Source organism: Daphnia pulex, chromosome 7, assembly GCF_021134715.1.
Source record: "Daphnia pulex isolate KAP4 chromosome 7, ASM2113471v1".
Taxonomy (NCBI): Eukaryota; Metazoa; Arthropoda; class Branchiopoda; order Diplostraca; family Daphniidae; genus Daphnia; species Daphnia pulex.
In genome coordinates, this window is record NC_060023.1 from 11,970,644 (window position 1) to 11,987,273 (window position 16,630).

The 16,630-nt window shown below is 38.2% G+C and overlaps 4 protein-coding genes and 2 long non-coding RNA genes across 9 annotated transcripts; 4 read left to right on the forward strand and 2 right to left on the reverse strand.

Annotated features, from left to right (window-relative positions):
* Positions 1–11: 11 nt before the first annotated feature.
* Positions 12–1,092, reverse strand: LOC124196589 (60S ribosomal protein L26-like). Of its 2 annotated transcripts, none has more exons than XM_046591730.1 (4): positions 966–1,092; positions 549–742; positions 333–473; positions 12–224 (listed from the first exon to the last, which is right to left on the reverse strand). In XM_046591730.1, the coding sequence occupies exons 2-4, from the start codon at positions 714–716 to the stop codon at positions 69–71; spliced, it is 465 nt and encodes a 154-aa protein (XP_046447686.1). In that variant the 5' UTR covers positions 717–742; positions 966–1,092; the 3' UTR covers positions 12–68. The 2 variants fall into 2 exon arrangements, with proteins under 2 accessions (XP_046447686.1, XP_046447684.1); XM_046591728.1 differs by having other exon boundaries at positions 907–1,063.
* LOC124196579 (short/branched chain specific acyl-CoA dehydrogenase, mitochondrial-like) lies at positions 1,076–3,398 on the forward strand. Its single transcript, XM_046591709.1, has 9 exons — positions 1,076–1,215; positions 1,333–1,563; positions 1,628–1,834; positions 1,901–1,997; positions 2,107–2,128; positions 2,303–2,354; positions 2,413–2,721; positions 2,784–2,919; positions 2,986–3,398. The coding sequence occupies exons 1-9, from the start codon at positions 1,180–1,182 to the stop codon at positions 3,162–3,164; spliced, it is 1,269 nt and encodes a 422-aa protein (XP_046447665.1). The 5' UTR covers positions 1,076–1,179; the 3' UTR covers positions 3,165–3,398.
* Positions 3,399–3,562: 164 nt separating this feature from the next.
* Positions 3,563–8,105, forward strand: LOC124196573 (histone-lysine N-methyltransferase NSD2-like). The gene is made up of 12 exons (XM_046591703.1): positions 3,563–4,048; positions 4,112–4,431; positions 4,503–4,648; positions 4,715–4,824; positions 4,892–5,613; positions 5,675–5,996; positions 6,058–6,208; positions 6,268–6,408; positions 6,472–6,620; positions 6,685–7,231; positions 7,298–7,481; positions 7,550–8,105. Exons 1-12 carry the CDS (start codon positions 3,819–3,821, stop codon positions 7,813–7,815), a joined length of 3,288 nt encoding a protein of 1,095 aa, XP_046447659.1. The 5' UTR covers positions 3,563–3,818; the 3' UTR covers positions 7,816–8,105.
* Positions 8,106–8,340: 235 nt separating this feature from the next.
* Positions 8,341–10,882, forward strand: LOC124196608 (nucleolar protein 56-like). The gene is made up of 9 exons (XM_046591756.1): positions 8,341–8,534; positions 8,618–8,822; positions 8,889–9,098; positions 9,161–9,326; positions 9,395–9,582; positions 9,644–9,896; positions 9,957–10,105; positions 10,180–10,316; positions 10,375–10,882. The coding sequence occupies exons 1-9, from the start codon at positions 8,532–8,534 to the stop codon at positions 10,759–10,761; spliced, it is 1,698 nt and encodes a 565-aa protein (XP_046447712.1). The 5' UTR covers positions 8,341–8,531; the 3' UTR covers positions 10,762–10,882.
* A 1,241-nt stretch (positions 10,883–12,123) lies between these two features.
* On the forward strand, positions 12,124–13,279 carry LOC124196622. Its single transcript, XR_006875763.1, has 2 exons — positions 12,124–12,599; positions 12,663–13,279. It is a non-coding gene; the product is annotated as an uncharacterized LOC124196622 (long non-coding RNA).
* A 146-nt stretch (positions 13,280–13,425) lies between these two features.
* LOC124196623 lies at positions 13,426–15,705 on the reverse strand. Of its 3 annotated transcripts, none has more exons than XR_006875764.1 (6): positions 15,560–15,705; positions 14,549–15,315; positions 14,313–14,486; positions 13,869–14,250; positions 13,706–13,809; positions 13,426–13,644 (listed from the first exon to the last, which is right to left on the reverse strand). It is a non-coding gene; the product is annotated as an uncharacterized LOC124196623 (long non-coding RNA). The 3 variants fall into 3 exon arrangements; XR_006875765.1 differs by having other exon boundaries at positions 14,308–14,486; XR_006875766.1 differs by having other exon boundaries at positions 14,304–14,486.
* Positions 15,706–16,630: the final 925 nt, after the last annotated feature.

Below are 16,630 nucleotides of genomic sequence, written 5' to 3' on the forward strand. Positions count from 1 at the left end.
AAATGCGAAAGTTTTCAGCACAAATACTCTGTATTCAACCGAATATACAAAGTATCTCGACCGACAATTTAAGCTGTTTCCATCGGCGTCGTGGTGGCGGGGGAGGCTGCAGACTCTTCTGTGTACTTTCCCTTGTCTTTGCCCAATGCAGCAAGACGGCCCTTAGCTCTTCGCTCAACAATCTTCTTGCGATCCTTATCCATCTTCAGTTTGACAATGACAACCTATCAGAATAACAATTTGATTAGTGAGACCATAGAACAGTATTTCAAGACACACATGACTACTTTAGTGGCAAACAGCACAACACATAACCCTTTAAGTATACTCACTTTGGATGGGTGGATACCAACTGGAACTGTGGCTCCATTGGCTTTCTCACGTTGGATCCTTTCAATGTAGATCATGAACTTCTTACGGTAGCACTGGATGACTTTGCCAACCTGCTGTCCTTTGTAATGTCCTCGAACAACCTGAAGCAAACATGATACATGGAATTACATTTTCCCATACTTGGACAGATCAATTGCATTGCAAGTTGGACATACCTGGACTTCATCGTCTTTGCGGATGGGGATGTTTCGTACGTTGTACTTCTGTTTAAGTTCCTTCGACAGAGGAGCCGTCATCAACTTCCTGCGAATGTGGGAAGGGGCACTAAAATGACGCTTGCGATTCTTGCGACGAGAAGCAGTTACTCTAGTGTTCAACTTCATTCTTTGTCGGTCGAAATCCGGTAAACCTGAATTTACGAAAATGAAGACAAACAAACGTGAGCAATGTGAGTAGCAAGAGTCGGCACAGCGACAGTAGACTCGATTTAGAACTTCAAAGACACAAAAAACTATTTACACAAAAATATAGACTACAAATAATTCTTAAAAGCAATTCTAGTTTTAAGGTTACTTTCTGAACAAGCTCGACGATGGATTAGATTCGAAAGGATGAACGAGAGGAAACCTAACCTGGATTTTTGCTTCGAAGGAAAGGAAGAATGGCAGACGGGGAACAACGTTGCCTTTAAAGTAAAAACTTGTATAGAGGGCTCTCCAATCGCTTGCATTTATTTTGGATCATAGATGGTGCTGGTGGTTGTCAACACAGAAGAAAAAACACGTTCGTACTTGCAACGTTTGCATAATTTCTTAAGGAAGTTAACTGCATTAAATTAACAGGAAAATGTTTAAAGTTTCTCGCTGCCTACCTTTAGTTCAGGTCCGTATTATTTTCAAATGGCTGACAAGGCTTTCATATTAGTTTTAATGGATGTTAAGGACCTGCAAGTTTCTATCTTCAAATTATGTAATGTTTCCGTTTGTTTTTTGTCTAAAGTTAACGTCGAAGTTATCAAAAAATGCCCAGGGTCTTTTACCTACAAGTCAACTTGCTTCTCGTCAAATTGCCACTAAAGTACAGCCCCTCACACAGTTAAATGAAGATGAACTGATGATGAAAGAGAGTGTGGCCAAATTGGCTAGTCAAATCATTGCCCCTTTTGTTAAGAAAATGGATATCCAGCAATCGTTTGAGCCAGATGTTGTCAATGCCTTGTTTGCCAATGGGGTAATATATACAGTGGTTTTCATTTATTTTGGCAAATAAATTTCATTAACCTTTTTCTTAAAAGCTAATGGGTCTGGAGATTGATGCAGAGTATGGAGGTGCAGGAGCTTCATTCATGTCAGCTATTGTTACAATTGAAGAGCTGGCAAAAATAGATCCTGCTGTTAGCGTATTCTGTGACATTCAAAACACATTGATCAACACACTCTTCAGAAAGTTGGGCACTCAAGAACAGAAAGACAAGTATCTACCAAAACTTGCCCAAGACACAGTAACTAGTTCAATCATTAATTTGAATACAATATTTTGCACCTATAATCTTTAATAAATTGTGTAGGTTGGTAGTTTTTGCCTATCAGAAGCAGAATCAGGTTCGGATGCTTTTTCGTTAAAAACCCTTGCCATCAAAAGTGACGATCACTACATCATCAATGGTAAAACAAAAAATATTTCATTATGCTCTTTTGTACTAACTGTAAAATGGAGTCCTAAAAATAATTAAAAAATTCTAATAAGTCTTAAGAAAAAACTTTTTTTTTCCAGGTTCTAAAATGTGGATATCTAGGTATGGAAGTAATTTTTATTTAGTTTCCCTTTCTTTATTTATAATATTTTATTAGCCAGCATTCAATTTTAAAAGATTAATTAAGTACATTGTATACAAATTTAATTTGTCTATCAATCTATTTATAAAATAATGATTTGAAACTTTTGAAACCAAACATGGATATCTATCTAGTTCAGAGATTGCAGGAGTTTATCTGGTCATGGCCAACGTTAATCCAAAAGACGTAAGTTTTGTCTATGGTTAAAATAAAGACGCACTGACTTTTTAGCAATACGATTTAGGGTTACAAAGGAATCACATGCTTTATCGTCGATCAAATTACACCCGGTGTGTCAATCGGAAAAAAAGAAGACAAACTGGGTATCCGTGCTTCTTCAACCTGTGCTGTCCACTTCGATAACGTTCAAGTTCCGGCGAGCAACATTCTTGGCGAACTCGGTCAGGGCTACAAGTACGCGATTGGCATGCTAAACGAAGGCCGTATTGGTATCGGTGCTCAAATGGTTGGACTGGCCCAGGGTTGCTTTGATGCCACTGTTCCGTACACCCTTCAAAGGACTCAATTCGGCAAAAGAATATTTGATTTCCAGGTACTTGAGGAATTTAATTTGTTGTGTTTGTTCAAGTCCTACTGTTATTTCAACAAAAATAGGCCATGCAGCATCAGATCGCGCAGGTTGCAACTCAAATAGAAAGCGCTCGCCTTCTGGTCTATAACGCCGCTCGCTTGAAGGAAGCCGGTTTGCCTTTTGTTAAAGAAGCTGCTATGGCTAAATATTACGCAGCTGGTTAGAATATTTTATTCTTCATCTGATTCATTATTACTCTAACCGTGTTATGTTACTTGTTTTCAGAAGTCGCAACTTTGACAACATCCAAATGTATTGAATGGATGGGAGGAGTAGGCTTTACTAAAGATTATCCCGTTGAAAAGTTTTACCGTGACTGTAAAATTGGTACCATTTATGAAGGAACGAGCAACATTCAATTGAACACAATTGCCAAGTACATTGAACAAGAATACCGATCATGAATCTCAAATCGCCTAATAATTTAAGTAATTCTGTATCAAGCTAATGATGGTCTTTTGCTATTCGGATGGTCGATTTTACGATATAGTCAATTTTAATGCTGTAAGCCTGTAAAAAGATCGTCGTATTTTGTTTCATTACTATATGATGAACTGCTAAATCAGAATTGAATCGCCATATGTTGTGATTTGAAACATTATACACGAAAATGATAATAAATATCGAGTTCCTATACACACATTGAAAGGCTCATGAAATTTCATTGAAGAATTTCTAAAATTCAGTTTATTTTTCAGTGATTAAAAAAAATCAGCGTATTTCAATTGTTTTGAATTATAACTCCAATAAAGTTCCGTGTAGTTTTGGCGTTTTGGTCTGTACTCTGTAAACGACACACGAAAACGAACTCTATACCCCTGCTTCCGGTACGCACGAAGTAGAAGAGACTTCTGCACACCCTCCTTCTGTTCAATTTCCCGCCTTTTTCACTCTAACACCAGATATCAAATCGAAATTGTGTTCAGCTGTCAGCATTTCAGTATTCTCATAATTTAATGTGTTTTTAGTGTAATTTTTAAGTGGGGTTTAACATGTTTTGATCTTTAATAGTATTGACACACTTGAAAGTTAAAAAATTTGGTGTTATTTGCTCAATCATGAATGAAAAAGAGGCAAAAAGTCAGAGGCTGATGTTGATATCAAAATGGAGAAATTCGTCACGAAGGTCGTTATCTCGTGAAAGGCCTAAGTCACCAGATATTCCTCCAGATCCTCCAACTAAGAATGCTCAACGAAATTCAAAGACCAGAGAATATCTCATTCCAATTGCAAATGAATCAACAGGTTTAATCGAGATGCAACCTTTGTTGATTGTTGATGATAACAAGTAAGAGTGATATTTCCTGCAAAAATCAGAATGTTACTAAAGTCTTTTAAAAATTGCTTTTAGGTCTTCTACCAAAATTAGTGAAGATAAAGAAAACAAACTATTAACACATGACGATTTGCAGCTATATGTGCAATCAGATATCACAAAAGTTGAATCAGTTCCAAACAACAATACCACAGTTGATAATAATGTTAATCAGCTTGAAGCTACTACTGATCTCAAGGATAATAATAAAGAAATGTCACCAGTCTTGGAGGTTCAAGACTTGAATCTCCCATTTGCCATTGGAGATTTAGTCTGGGCCTATATTTCTGGATATCCCCTTTGGCCTTCGCTTATTACTCCAGATCCTGGGGAATCTATCTACACAAAAACCAGGAGTGAGTATTTTTTTTTTCTTTCCAGTTTATTTTTAAAACTTAATTTGTTTTGTTTTTGTTTTTTATTCCAGTAACTGGAAAGACAGAAAGCAGGTTATATCATGTTGAATTCTATGGGGATAATGGGTCACGAAGCTGGCTATCTGCCAATGTGTTGTTTCCTTTTAAAGGTGGTGTGGAAGAGTTATTGAAAGACAAAAATGGCTTTTTGAAACATGTAAAATAATTATAATCTATCTTTTTTAATCATTTTTCTAATGTGTATATTGGAATGTGAATTCAGGTTCAGTCCAAAAGCAAAATCTTCAAGTCCCTTCAACAGGCCATCAAAAGTGGTAGGAAAAATTGGCAGTTGGCTGTGGACGAAGCGAAACAGGCTGTGTCTTTATCAAGGTATGATTCCGAAATTAAGAAGCACCTCGTGAAAAATGAAACTCATGCCTTTTTAATTATTACTCAGGAATGAACGTTTGGTGTTATTCAGAAAACTTCTTCAATCCAAAGAAGAAGAGCAAATTCAACGAAAAAGAAAATCTGTAGATCAAAATGTGGACAGAAAACCTAAGCGTCGTCGCCAGAGCAAAGAAAGCTCGGAGGACTCCGTTTCCTTAGAAGATCAGCAATCAACAGTTTCGAATGAACATATCCAGACGTTGAGTGATGTCAGTGAGCAATCGGAAGATATTCCTCAAGTGGAAGACAATAAGCAAACAGAGGTGTCTGTTCCAGAAGATGTGAGTAAAGAGGTAGCGAAGAAACGTGACAAGGAAATGCGTACGGAAGTTTGCGAGTGTTGCGGATCTCGAGAAGGTCAAACCATGCCATGCAACAAGTGTCGGTCAGTTTATCATCCCGAATGTATCAAAGAGAACTCGGAGGAAGCTTCAAATGCCGAAACCTTTTTATGCCTAAATTGCAATCCGTCTACCAACTCAAATTGCTGCCTTTGCCGGAAATCGGATGGCGAGTTGCTTATTTGCAATTTAAAGCTGTGTGGTCGACGTTATCATCGCCATTGTTTGAAACTCTTCCACTCGCCAAGCATAAAGCAAGAAAAGCCAGCTTCTCAGTTCTCATGCCCAGCACATTACTGCCACACTTGCGTTGCAGATTTAAATGAACTGAATCAGGTAGAGAAGAAATTGTTGCGCTGCATTCACTGTCCAACTGCCTATCATCAAAGTATTTCTACTTAAACGTTTCTACCATTTTGACTTGACCTAATTGTGCTATTTTTTATAAGGTGAAAAATGTTTGGCGGCTGGCTGTGTTCAACTGTCCACTTTTCAGATGAAGTGTTTTAAGCATGTGGAAAATCGCGATGTTGTTAAGAAAACCAAGAAGGAGAAAAAGACGATTATACCTAATCATTACAATGTAAATTGGTGCATCGTTTGTTCCGAAGGTGGAAGTCTTATATGCTGCGAACGTTGTCCTTCGTCGCTTCACACTCATTGTGCCGGATTGGAAAAAGAGCCAGATGGATCGTTTATCTGCTATGAATGCACATCTGGCAAGACCATCCTCTACGGAGACATCGTTTGGATTAAAATGAGCATCTATAGGTCTGTCTTCTCATTTGTACGTCTTTAACCAAATACCAAGAATCAACATTTATGTTCGTAGATGGTGGCCAGGCAGAGTTTTCCCCTTGGATGAAATTCCGCCTAAACATCAGAAATATCAGCCAAAGGCAGGCGAGTTCTTGGTCTATTTCTACGGCAGCAACAACAGCGCTTATGTGTATCGTGGCCAAGTATTCCTCTATCAGGACGGAGTAAGTTTTCTTTTTATCTTATTTCTTTCGAAACAAATACTGAGTTTTGTTATTTTCAGGACCAAGGATGTAAAGTGAAAAGTAAGAACAAATTAGGTGATGACTTCAAACGAGCCTTAGAAGATGTTACTCCTGCTTTTCAGCTACGTAAACAAGTACTGGTTGAAAGAACAGCCGAGCGTCAAGCGAAGATTAATGTAGTAAGTCTCATCATACTTCTTTGATAATAATAGTAATGTTAACGCCATACTTCTAATTTCTAGAAACCACCACATTACAACAAAATCCGCAGTAACAAACCAGTGGGTAAAGTTCGTATGCAAGATTCTAGCCCTTTCTCGTCCGCTATATGTGACTGTGAAGTTATAGAAGGGCAACCAACGTGTGGACCGGATTCAGAGTGTATCAACAGGTTCGATCCAGTCCTTCAGTGGTTTTACTATAGGCACCGACTAATTTTAATTATGTTATTTTAGAATATTGTTGTTTGAATGTGACCCGAATGTTTGCGCTGGTCGGAAATTGTGCCAGAACCAGCGTTTCCAGCAACGTCTTTCGCCTCCTCTCTACCCGTTCAATACTGGAGGAAAAGGCTGGGGGCTTAAATCCCATGCTGACATAAAGAAAGGCGATTTCGTCGTAGAGTACGTTGGAGAAATCATCGATAACAACGAATTCCGGCGCCGTCTCAAAGCCAAACAAGACGCGCAAGATGAAGCTTATTATTTCCTGACGTTGGATAACAACCGAATGATTGACGCTGGACCCAGCGGAAATTTCGCTCGTTTTATGAATCATTCGTGTCAGCCCAACTGCGAAACACAAAAATGGACCGTTTTGGGTGATACCCGAATCGGACTCTTTGCTGTGGTTGACATTCCTGCCCATGCAGAGCTAACCTTCAATTATCAGTTAGAATGCGCTCAAGATGTCGCGAATGAGAGCAATCAAAGGCAGCAGCCTTGTCACTGTGGAGCTCCAAATTGCGCTGGATTTATTGGTGCCAAACCCAAACAATTGAAGGTAATTCAATTTCTTTATAATTTCAGCAATTAGTCCTTGATAAAAAAATCATCTTTAATTTCTTAGGTGGAAAAGGTTAAAGTAGTAAAAGGCAAAAAGAAAAAACAGCAACGGAAACTGGAAAAGGAAACAGTGTCTGAGGATTTTTGCTTCCGCTGTACCGAAGGCGGTGAATTGGTGGTATGTGATTTCAAGAATTGCAGTAAAGTTTATCATCTTGAATGTCTTAAATTGTCCGCTCCACCAAAAGGTAAAAACAAAATCTTCAGATTAAAACTTTTTTTTCCCGTATTATAATCGTACAAAATCTTTTTTCAGGTCAATGGACGTGTCCTTGGCATCACTGCGATGTTTGTGGTCGCAAAGCCTCCCAGTTTTGTAGCGTTTGTCCCAACTCTCTCTGTTCGACTCATGCCCTAGAAGTGGACATGCAATCTCACGACCAGCTTGGTTTAATCTGTAATGAGCATTCTCAAGAAGAAACGGAATTTTTTCTCAAGCGTCGGCTGGAAGAAGATGCTGCGACTGTGGTGACTACATCGCCGGAACCTTCTAGTTCCCTCAGTGAGACAAGTAGCTGTTGATTAAGCTTTATTTAATATGATAATGCATTTATTTAGATTTCATCCATCGCTCTCTTTTTTATCGATGATGCTAGTAAATATGCTGAATACATAGTTGCCACTGGGTCTTCAACAGAGATATAATCTAAATTCTGCCCTTTTGCTGTTTTGACTTCCTGAGCCATAAAATTGTTTTTTTTTTCCATTTTCTTACTCAGTGCTTTGCTATATTGACGATAATTATATCATCGTATTTGTGCATAAATTTTGAACCGGATATTACTAAATAAAATACAAAGAAAACAAAGATATTCATGAAAAATGAAAAAGGAATTCCTTTTTTTGTATTATTTAAAAAAGCGAGGATGTCAAGTTGCGCATGGCGGACTGCAATTGTTTACTACAATTTAAAATGTAACAAGCCATTTACTGCAATCGCGTTTTTAAATTATTCTTTTATCTATGCATATTTAATTAAAAATTTAATAAAGAATAGATTCAAGAAAAATTTACTTTTTTCGAAACGTCATCGACTTTTGGCCTGCCTCTAGCGGGCCTTTGCGGTAATATAGGCGCATGTCGCTTATCGCTCTTCATTTGTTCTGTTCATGCTTTGCTAGGAATCAGTTTCACATGCTTTCCATGGCTGAAACTCTCACACTGTCGACACGTGTTTTATGATTGAAATCGTGAAAATTTTAGTTGACAATTGTTAATCTCTGTTTTATATTTTGAAAATGGTAAGTTAACATCCGTAATTGTCATTCTTGAATATGAGTTAAATCAATGGAAATAATATATCAATGTTTCATCTTCCAATTAGGCACAAATGTTCGTGCTGTTTGAGCATGCGGCTGGCTATGCGTTATTTCGCGTTAGAGAATTCGAAGACGTCGGATCTTTCCTGCCTCAAGTTGAGCAGTCCGTCACGGATTTAAGCCGTTTCAATGGAGTCGTTAAATTGGTTGCATTTGCCCCCTTTAAATCTGCTGCACATGCGCTTGACAACATCAATTCAATTTCCGAAGGTAGCTGATACATTTTTATTTTACTTCCCTGACCGATAGTTACTATTGTATCATTTAATAAATTAGGTGTGCTCTCTGAGGATCTTAACCTCTTTCTGGAAACTAACTTACCCAAGCCTGAGAAAAAGGGAAAGAAGGACAGCTTTGTGTTGGGTGTTAGTGAACCTAAGCTAGGTGCTTCGATCTCAGAAATTTTGGGTATCACTTGCCAGCATGCAGGTGTAATCCCCGAAATTGTTCGTGGCATCAGAGTACATTTTGCTCACCTAGTGAAAGGTATGTTTTTGATAATTTGGGTTAAGCTTTCAAGGTTTAAATATTTTCATGTATATTGGCAGGTTTCACTGTTCAAACTTCTGGAGTTGCTCAGCTTGGTTTGGGTCACAGCTACTCACGAGCCAAAGTTAAGTTTAACGTCCACAGAGTTGACAACATGATCATTCAAAGTATTGCATTGCTTGACCAACTGGACAAAGACATCAACACATTTTCAATGCGTATTAGGTTAGTTTGTTTATTTAAAACCAGTTTTTGCAGATTTAATTCCATCTCTTAATATTTAAAAATTCTAGAGAGTGGTACTCTTACCACTTCCCAGAACTCATCAAAGTTGTTCCTGACAACTATGTCTTTGCCAAATGTGCTCAGTTTATTAAGAACCGCAAGGAACTGTCAGAAGAATCTTTACCTCAGCTAACTGAAATTGTCAATGATGCTGGTATTGCTCAGTCAGTTTTAGATGCCTCGCGCTCTTCAATGGGTAATATCAATAATAAAAATTTTAATTTTGCACTGAAATTTAACCCCTTATTTTCTTTAAGGTATGGACATTTCTCCTATCGATTTGATCAATATTGAACGGTTTGCCAAACGTGTTGTTGCGCTGGCTGAATATCGTAAAGAACTGCAAGAATACCTGAGATCAAAAATGCACAACATTGCACCAAACTTGTCAGCCCTTATTGGTGAACAAGTCGGAGCCCGTTTGATTTCTCATGCAGGTTCTCTAACTAGCCTTGCTAAATATCCCGCGTCAACTGTCCAGATTCTTGGAGCTGAAAAAGCACTCTTCAGGTAACAATTATAATCTTCACTTGTGTGTGAATTTCTGAACTCTCGTAAATGTTATTGTAGAGCTCTGAAAACCAAAGGCAATACTCCGAAATACGGTTTGATTTATCATTCAACATTCATTGGTCGCGCTGGAGTTAAGAATAAGGGGCGCATTTCTCGCTATTTGGCCAACAAGTGTTCCATTGCTTCAAGAATTGATTGCTTTTCCGGTATGTATTTTCTTCGATTTCGTAAAATTTTCTCCAACTAAATTGTCACGTCTTTCTGTCGTTTTCTTGTTCAGAGGAAACTTGCGATGTATTTGGCATAAAGCTTCGTGAGCAAGTAGAAGACCGACTTAAGTTTTATGAATCTGGAGACATTCCTCGCAAAAATGTGGATGTTATGCAGGAAGCCTTAGCTGAAGCCAAAACTGTTTTGGTATGTTTATAATTTTTCATTGCGTAGTGAGTATTCCATACATTGTTCGGATGTTTAGGCTTCCCAGAAGAAAAAGAAGAAGAAGAAGAAGAGCATCTCAGCTGATATCACCATGGATGCCGCTACTGACACTACTCTTCCATCCGATGGAGAAGGTAAAAAGAAGAAGAAGAAGAAAAGTATTTCTCAAGAAGATGTCGAAGCCATGGACACTTCACTTCCACTAAATGGCGAAGGCAAGAAAAAGAAGTCTCGGGATGAGAACGGAAATGGTGACGCTAAACTTGACGAATCTGTAGGTTTAGACAACAGCGTAAGTGAAAAGAAGAAGAAGAAAAAGAAGAATAAAGATGCCGAAACTACACTGGATCAATCAGCAATGGATGAAGATGATGAAGGAGCCTCACCGTCGAAGAAGTCCAAAAAGAAGAAGAACGCTGCCTAATGAATGTCTTTCTTTACCTCGGCAATTCCTCACAATCTGTTGACCTTGTGAAACAGCTCACTATTTTAGTTTTTTGTAATGATGTAATCGGAATCAATACAATTGGGCTAAGGTCACAAAACTGGGTATCTATTATTCCTTTTCCTAAGTTTCTATCACAGCAGTGACCAGTGAAGTGAATAAATATTCTTCTTAGTGTTTCGGTAAGATCATTTAACGTTAGAATTGTTACTTTTGAAACTAACAATTTATTTCTATTTAGGTCTCGTGATGGAGTGTTACTGTAATATTCGAAAAACCGCGGATGGCGTAGCGTTGGGGAAGGCTAGATGTGTAGGCAGTCAGATCCTGAAATCGTTATGGATATTTATAAATCTCTTCAACTTAAAAAGGTACTTATTAGTTATTACTTTTGTTGTTGCCAAGTTATTTGCCTAACCTCGATTGAAAGCTGTTCGAAGTTCGTCGTTTGAGATCGCTTCATGTAACTTTTTCACTACTGATCTTAAATCTTAATTTCTGTTTGTCCACATTTTACGTAAATCTTCCTTTGGAACGACTAACCAACTCCTTTTTATAACGACGGATCGAAGACGATCGATCGAATCGAGAACACGCGGGAGGTGTTAGTGAATTGAAAGTAATAAATTCCAAATTCTATGACAATTACGAAGTTATGAATGTGAATTACTTTTTTAATCGTCTTTCTTTACGTTTTCAGATCTGGTTGTTTTCGCTAGATGTCATTATTTTTTATGACTTGATGTGTCTTGTTATTTAGGAAGTATACAATCACATGTTCGAAATTCAAATAGTTCAGATTGTACGGTGCAGTTCTAGTAACACATTAAGTCAGATAAACTGGTCCGTTTTACTAAAGTTTTTAAATGAAAATGTTCCGTAATCACATGTGTTTTGAGGTAAAAAAAAGTCTTTGAAATTTCCCGTAGGGATTCTAGTCACAGTCGAACGAGGCTCAGTTTCAACACGCCACCGCTACGATACAAATCGCTATTCAAACGTAAGAAAAAAGGTTGTATTCTTCAACACGAAACGTACGGAAATGTTACGCAAAATGCCTTCACTTTTTATAGACATAGATTGCTCGCAGAAATCTCTTTCAGATAGATGTAATTTCCAGGGGTATCTGTGTTTTTACACAGCGTTTTTCCTGTAAAATTGCAGTCGCCAAAGACGCGCCACTAGCTTTCGATGGCCACCGCTATTCCCGCCAAAGACGCACTAATCTTTATTTTATGCCGCTAGATGCGCCACATTGGGGCTCATTTTCCCCGCTTGAAGCGCGTCAACCCAAGAAGCTAGTTTGCAGGCCTACTAGAAGTGAGTTCGGTAGTAGTTTTTACGGCTGTCCGGCGGCCTTGTAATCTTGTATATATGTAGATCCCCACCCAACGTGAACAGATTAGCGTCCGGTTTGTTTACGTTTAAAAGCAAAGCAAGTTTTACTACTGGTTTAGACAAACAAATTGGTTATTTACACATTTTTTGGTATTCTTCAAGTCCATAGATATGTAGAATTTCAATTTTTGAGTGTGATCTACTACAATTGACAAACATTTCTTACTGAAATATTTTCCTTTTTAGATGCCTGTAGAAGTTCAAAAGGAAGACGAAGCTGAGACTTTCACATTTCAGGCCATGATTGCTCAGCTTATGAGCTTGATTATCAACACGTTCTATAGTTGATCTCCAACTCCTCTATGTCCTAGACAATATCTGTTATGAATCCGTGACTGACCCAAGCAAGTTGGACAGCGGTAAGGATCTTATTAGAATCAAGATTGTCCTCAACAAGAATGACTCACTCTCATGGATACGTAAGTAGAAAAATTTTGTTCCTCCTATTTGAACACGTATTTGACTGTTCTGTTTCTCTTTAGTGGTATTGGCATGATCATAAGGCTGATTTGGTTAACAACTTGGGTACTATTGCCAAGTTTGGAAGTAAAGCTTTCATGGAAGGCCTCTCTGCTGGAGCTGACATCTCCATGATTGGTCAGTTTGGTGTGGGTTTCTACTCTGCTTATCTGGTTGCCGACAAGGTGACAGTTCATTCCAAGCATAATGATTGAAACCTCTCTGCTGTCATCTGGTTTCTCCCTGGAAGAGCCAGCCGTCCATGCTTCTCGCATCTCCCGCACGATCCCATTGGGTTTGGGTATCGATGAAGATGATGTCCCTGCTGGTGGTGAGGAAGCCGAAGCCGAAGAAGAGATGCCGCCATTGGAGAATGATGAAGATGCTTCTCGCTGGAGAAAGGCGATTACACGTGTCAATTACTGTTCTAAAACTTAAAACCCAAACTCAGTTTCTTTCAATTGTTCTTATTTCAGCGTTTTGGCGAACTGGAATGAGGGCATTCATATGATAAAATTAGTCTTATTGTCTTAAAATCATGGCTTCACTTCATTGTGTTGCTCCCTCGTTCCTGGCATTGTATAACTACGTGTTAAGTATTTGAATTCAATACAACCAATCGCGGTTTGCTGTATTAAAACTTTGTTTGATTTCTCTCCATACCCCTGCTTGTGACATCCAACGACATATCGACTTTCGAATGGAAAAGCGGTACATAGAGCTTAGGTTTTTTGTTATGAGAAATGTTTTTAGAAAAATGGAAGCGGAGTGGCTTGACGAATGGAATTGGTTATTCGTGGAGGATAATTTTATTAGGAAAAAATGGAAAAAAAACCCACACAGACCAGCAAATTTTACTCCGATTCCTCATTTCATATATTTGTCTTTGTCTTGCGTCAGGATCTTGGCTGATGATTTGGCATCGAGACTTCTTTTATATCTTGATTGGTGATGGAGAAGAGCGGACGTTAACGTTTTTTGGAGATAGGCAAAGCATTCCATGTCCTGAAATTCCATTGATATTAATCAATTATTTTGAATATTTGTATTTAGATTCGTCTATTACCAGCAAGTGAATTTCGTCGATGGATAACGCGCCGGGTACAAGATCTGCAATTCCCTGGTCAATGTACTTGTCGACTACTCTGTTGATTTCTCTACTCAGCTTGTCTACAATTAAAATGTAAATTTAAATCTTGGCAAGCATTTTATAAGTATGAAAATATTACCTGTTATCTCTTTTATTCGGCCTCGTTAACTGTCTCATCATGGAAATATTGTCTCGGCCTCGCTGATGTGGATGGCCATTGGCCACGTCCAAATGGTATAGGGTGACGTCTTGGACAATTTCTTTCTTTTTGTGAACATCGCCTTTGGGAATAGGGACCTATTCTTCGGCTTCGAGATCAAACTCGGTGGCAAACGTATCGAATCGGCCTTGACGTTTAACCGCTCCGCTCTAAGCTTCAATGTTTATGATGTCGTCCATTTCAATATGTTCCTTCTGGAGAGATTTTTAGATAAAATATGGAAGGATCCAACTTGAACTGCTTTGTTCCTTTAGCTGTCTTCAGTACAATGCTTAAACATGACTGACAGTTTTGCCACATCCTGCAAAACAAATAACTGGTGACATAAAAATCAACTGGGTTTCTATCTTTTACCTACCATACCTCCCATTTATTCTCAGTTTCAACTGGGGTAAGTTCAATGATTTCTTCTTCCTAAAATTAGTTTTGTTGATACAAAGTCCAATAGCTCTCTGAAGGTTTTCCATTAAAACCTCATTTTCTTTTCAGTACTAAAGACTTCTGAGCCCACCATAGGACCATAGGACAAAAAGGAACCTGTATAGGAAACATTAATTTTTAAATTTCTTTAATTTGTTAACAGTTAAAGAAGGTTTTACCTTGTTGACTAAATCTTGAGCAATAGCCATGGCGAGGGCAGTTTTGCCAGTTCCTAGTGGCCCGGCAAACAACAGTCACAGCTCTTCCAGCTATACATTTAGATCTGATCCAACCCATCACTATACCAGCTGCATGTGAAATGTAGCGCAAATGTAACCATTTTCACAATCTTGTGAAGAAATTGCACCTCATTCATGGAGCAAAACACGATTAGACATATTTGGTAATGAAAAAAAAAACAATTGTTAAACTGTTGTGTATTTTCCCAGTAACATCTCAATCAATCACCGAAAAAGCGCCACTAGCTTTCGATGGCCACCGCTATTCCAGCCAAAGACGCGCCAATCTTTCTTTTATGCCGCTAGATGCGACACATTGAGGCTCACTTTCCCGAATAGATATGCGTCAACACAATTGGGTTGAAATAGGAAATAGTTTGCAACAAAGGCAAGTAAAATTGAAAAGGCAAGCAACATTATAACTCAGCAAATTTTCAATCCTTGTTTATGAGTTAGTATTTCAGAACTCACATAAAGGAACAAAATAAAAACAACATAGACACACTACAACAATTTCATCACACCACACTCCCCAAAAGACCCGGAGGGAAACTGGCGACGCTAGGCGCGAGGCACAATGAAAACATTGTAGTTTTTACAGATGTATTTGTGAATTTCAGGTTATCGAGTTGGAGATTTTGCTGCAACCTCACTTGGAATTGGAAGCCTTGACTGCCCTGATAGGATATGGTATGGATTAGTGACACCTAAAATAAATGACACGATTTTTTTTTATTTCTTGCAACAAATAATTCACTTTGAGAGAAAAAAAATAGTTGGATAAAAGTGTGGTTTCCAAGTAAGTGTTTTAAATTCTCACAACCTTTGCTTTTAAACACATTGCGAAATTTGTATTGCAACTATCAATGAGAGTTTCAGAATCTGTAGTTGTTATTAAGAAATAAAACTGAAACAATTGATGAGTGAAATAAAGTAAATTTGTAAACTAACCTTTTATAAATTTTTCCCATGTTCATCATCGGACTGACTACAAAGATTGTTCAAATGTTGACATTTTCGCTTCCGATTTGCGACGTGCTTATTGACCAAGAAAAAGAATTTAAAAATAAGGCTCAACTGTGTGCACATCATGAAATGAATATGGATTGATCATATGTTTGAAACTTTATAGATAAGCAGTGGAATATTTTCGAAGAAGCCGACTATCCTTCAAACGGTTCGAAATGGAAGATTTTATTCATTAACCGAAGAAACAAGTTTAATTACTTAAATGTCAATTTGGATAAAGTGAGTTTTAAGCCATAACCATTTGGTATTCATTTTTATATTGGTTTTAGTAGACCCATCCCCAGCAACGTCAACCTGCAGGAGAAAAGGCCAGTTTTGATGTCCTTCAACCGGAGGTCACTGAGATCATTACGTAAAACTGTCAATGTTGTGGTGTAGAGGTTGGGTAAGAACGGAAAGTTTTACATAACCATTTGGTATTCATTTTGATAATGTTTTTTTGTAAACCCATCCCCAGCTACGTCAACCTGCGGGAGGAAAGGCCAGTTTGTATGTCATTCAACCGAAGGTCACGGAGATCATTACATAAAATTGGTAAAACGTTTCCTGCAGTGGTGTAGAGGTTGGGTTAGAACGGGACGTTTTCCATCATTATCAAAAAGGTAAAATACCCACAAGGCTTGAGTTGAGAGGTAAGGGTGAGAAAAAGTCGTATAAAAGGAGAGAGAAAAGGCGATAGAGATCAGTCGAGTGAGAATTTCCGACACGGCAACAACTGCAGCACTATTGGTCTCCAACTGCAGCACTATTGGTCTCCAACTGCCTTCTTCATCTCATTATCAGTTTGCAATCATGGGTAAACATTCAGTTTAAATTCGATTCGTGAATGAATTCTATCTTATTTTTAGTTATTGATTCAGTTATATTCGAAAATTTATTTTTCAATTTGTTTATTTTAAAGTTAACTATGGCGCCGTGCTCCTTTTGGGTGTTGGATCGTTGATGGCTGGTGCGACCACTGGTGTACCGATGTCTCCTGCGCATGGTTGATAA